This window comes from Panthera tigris, chromosome B3 (assembly GCF_018350195.1).
Source record: "Panthera tigris isolate Pti1 chromosome B3, P.tigris_Pti1_mat1.1, whole genome shotgun sequence".
In the NCBI taxonomy this organism is placed as follows: Eukaryota; Metazoa; Chordata; class Mammalia; order Carnivora; family Felidae; genus Panthera; species Panthera tigris.
The window spans coordinates 70,024,151-70,027,363 of record NC_056665.1 but is presented as its reverse complement, the minus strand read 5'-3'; the positions used below and the strand labels follow the sequence as shown (position 1 = coordinate 70,027,363).

General features: G+C 36.6%; 1 protein-coding gene across 1 annotated transcript; it reads right to left on the bottom strand.

The window, feature by feature from the left end:
• Positions 1-1,205: 1,205 nt before the first annotated feature.
• LOC102969860 (olfactory receptor 4F6-like) lies at positions 1,206-2,144 on the bottom strand. The gene has a single exon (XM_007087488.2). It carries the CDS (start codon positions 2,142-2,144, stop codon positions 1,206-1,208), a length of 939 nt encoding a protein of 312 aa, XP_007087550.2.
• Between the last annotated feature and the right edge of the window lie 1,069 nt (positions 2,145-3,213).

The following is a 3,213-nucleotide window of genomic DNA, read 5'->3' as shown; positions in this document are numbered from 1 at the left end:
ATAAATTAAATTAGTTTTGCAATTTCTACAGATTATACACACAAATGCACAAGCACATGTATACTTGAAACCAATATCTTGAATAAGAAAAGAGTTACCCAAGACAAGTTACTAGAGAAAAATTGTCAACAAACAGTTTGGACAGAATAATTACTGGATAATAATAATATCAGCCATTAAATGATCACATTAATATCTATTTGACATTTAAAGAATATTGGCTGGTCACAGACATTAAGTCAGAATTTCAAAAATTGTGAAATAAGATATATAAATATAATATATATTCTATATTTATAATAAAGATACATTTTTCCCTGCCCTAAGCCAACTGGAGATGGCATGAGTCCATTGGAATTGGGCAAGCAAGGGTAAGAGTAGCAGCCACAGGCCAAATATATGAAACACGCAGTTTCTGAGGCTCTCCCTCTTGTTTTCCCACCCACATATTTCAGTCTTTCCTTATTACACTGCCTTATCCATATTCTATTAACCTCACACTACCTTTCTGTTCCTTCTTCCTCCAGGAACAAATGGGTATCTATTTAAATACTCTCTCATATATTTTTTGTTTTTCAGAAAACAATAAAATTGAATCATTCATATCCCAGGTTTAAATTGAAGGAAAGTTGTATAATTCATAGTTCCCTCAAAAGTTTGAGTATGTTAGCTCCAAGTAGATTAATTTGAATCCAGACAGTCTAATGCCTGAGGCCATGCTTTCAGCAGATTCTAAATCTATAATCTAAGCTTTTCATCAACTTCCCATACTTTTCCTAGGGCTTTAATTCAGTTTTCAAACAACTTGTTAACTAGAGAGTTAATCTGATAGTTCAATGTACCCTCACAATCAGTGATCTATTCTGAATATTATAAAATGGTAACTTTAGAAAAAAACAACCCCAAATTTTGTATTTTTTTAATATTTATTATTGAGATACAGAGAGAGACAGAGTGTGAGCAGGGGAGGGGCAGACAGACAGGGAGATACAGAATCTGAAGCAGGCTCCAGGCTCCAAGCTGTCAGCACAGAGCTTCACACAGGGCTCGAGCTCACAAACCGCGAGATCACGACCTGAGCCGAAGTCGGACACTTAACCAACTGAGCCACCAGCACCCTGTAAATTTTGTATTATTATTTAAGCATTTGTATTACTTGAAGTTGTCTGGAAATGCATAGAGTAACTTGTCCTCTTGTGAATTATTTAGGAGATCATTCTCAAACTCAGGAATTGACTACTCAGTCTTTTCATTGCCATCTTCATGTCCTTGTTCCTCAATGTGTAGATAATGGGATTCAGAATGGGTGTGATCATAAAGTCCAAAATGGCAAGAAACTTATCCACTGGCACTGTGGGAAATGGCCACACATAAACAAAGATGCACGGTCCGAAGAACAAAACCACCACAGTGATGTGAGCTGACAGAGTAGAAAAGGCTTTAGACAAACCACCTGAGGAACGTTTCCATACAGTGACCAGGATGAAGATATAGGACATGAGCAATAAGAAGAAGGTGCCCATGGAAATGAACCCACTGTTGGCAGTAACCATGAATTCCATTCTGTAGGTGTCTGTGCAGGCAAGTTTGATAAACCAAGGAAGGTCACAGTAAAAGCTATCTATCTCATTAGGACCACAAAAAGGCAAATGGACAACAAAAGCTACCTGGACCACTGCATGAATGAGGCCAATAACCCAAGCACCGGACAGAAGCAAAATGCACATCTGTGGGCTCATGATAGTCAGGTAGTGGAGGGGCTTGCATATGGCCACATATCTGTCCAAGGCCATGGCGATGAGCAGGACCATCTCAGATCCACCCAGGACATGAAGGGCAAATATCTGGATGACACAGCCCTGAAAGGATATGGTTTTGTACCCAGAGTATAGGTTATGAATCATCTTAGGAACTGTTAAGGTAGAAAAACACAAATCAATGAATGAGAGATTGGCTAAAAGGAAGTACATGGGGGAATGTAAGAATGGGTCAAAGGTCACTGCAAACACAACCAAAAGGTTTCCCAGAACAATTGTTACATAAAACACTGCAGAGAAAGCAAGGAGAAAATGCTGCACTGGTCTATAGGTAGAAAGTCCCAGCAACACAAATTCAGACACTGGAGAGTAATTTGACTTATTCATTGACCTTGTGTTACCTGAAAGGAACAAATAAAAATAATTACAAAAGGATGCACCAGAGCTATTGAAAGAAACAGATGTCACTGGGTTTCAAATTCTGACATTACAGAAAAAATTTCACTCTTGGTCACAAAAGTCCTTTGAGAAAAAGTCATACAGTAATTTATTGATTTAACAAATGTTCATTGAGCAGCTACCATGAAGACCTATGTACCTGGCACTGTGCCACATTCTGGGATATAATATATACCCTGTCTTCATGTAGTTTGTAGTCTAGTTGTGAAGCTAGGCATTAAACAACTAATCATATAAGTGGATGATTATAATGGTGATAAGTTATTTGAAGAAAAGAACAAAGGGCTATGAGAATTATAAGAGCTCATAGCAGTGCCATCTGCTATGACCTGGAAGAAGACATTTGTGCTAAAATCTAAATGATGAATAAGAGTTAAATAAGTGAGGAAGATAGGAAGAGTGATCTACTCAGAGGACAGATATGGGAAATACTCATTTAGGATGAAGAAACAGAACAATTTGGAATAAACAAACAAATAAATAAATAAGAGTCTGATCAAGGTAGAGTCCTCTACCCTGTGTAAAGAATTTGGTCAATATCTTAAAAGTGACAGAAAGCCACTAGGTAGAGCAGTGAAATAATAATATTAGTACTTTGAAGAGTTTACAGTAGCTGCAAAGTAAAGAATGTAACACAGTAATCCCAAAGCAAGAGAGAGATCTATTAAGAGTCTATCAAAGGACCATTTCAAATCAGTATAGAAAGGGTAAATTTATCAATAAATGGTGTTGACACAATTTACCAAACTTGGCAAAAGAAAATTAAATTCCTTACCTTACAACAGTAAATAAAATGCATTTTAATGAATATTTAAATGACAAAAGAAACAGGAAATAGAAGAAATATAGGCTTACTTTTAGGCAATCCTTTGTGTGAGAAAAGTCTTTCTAAACACATCCCCTCATGTGCAACTCATGCAGAAAAAAAAGGACACCTACAGATTCAAAAATTTTAATGTTCTATATAAACGTTTTAGGGAAAAAAAACAAATGTGGG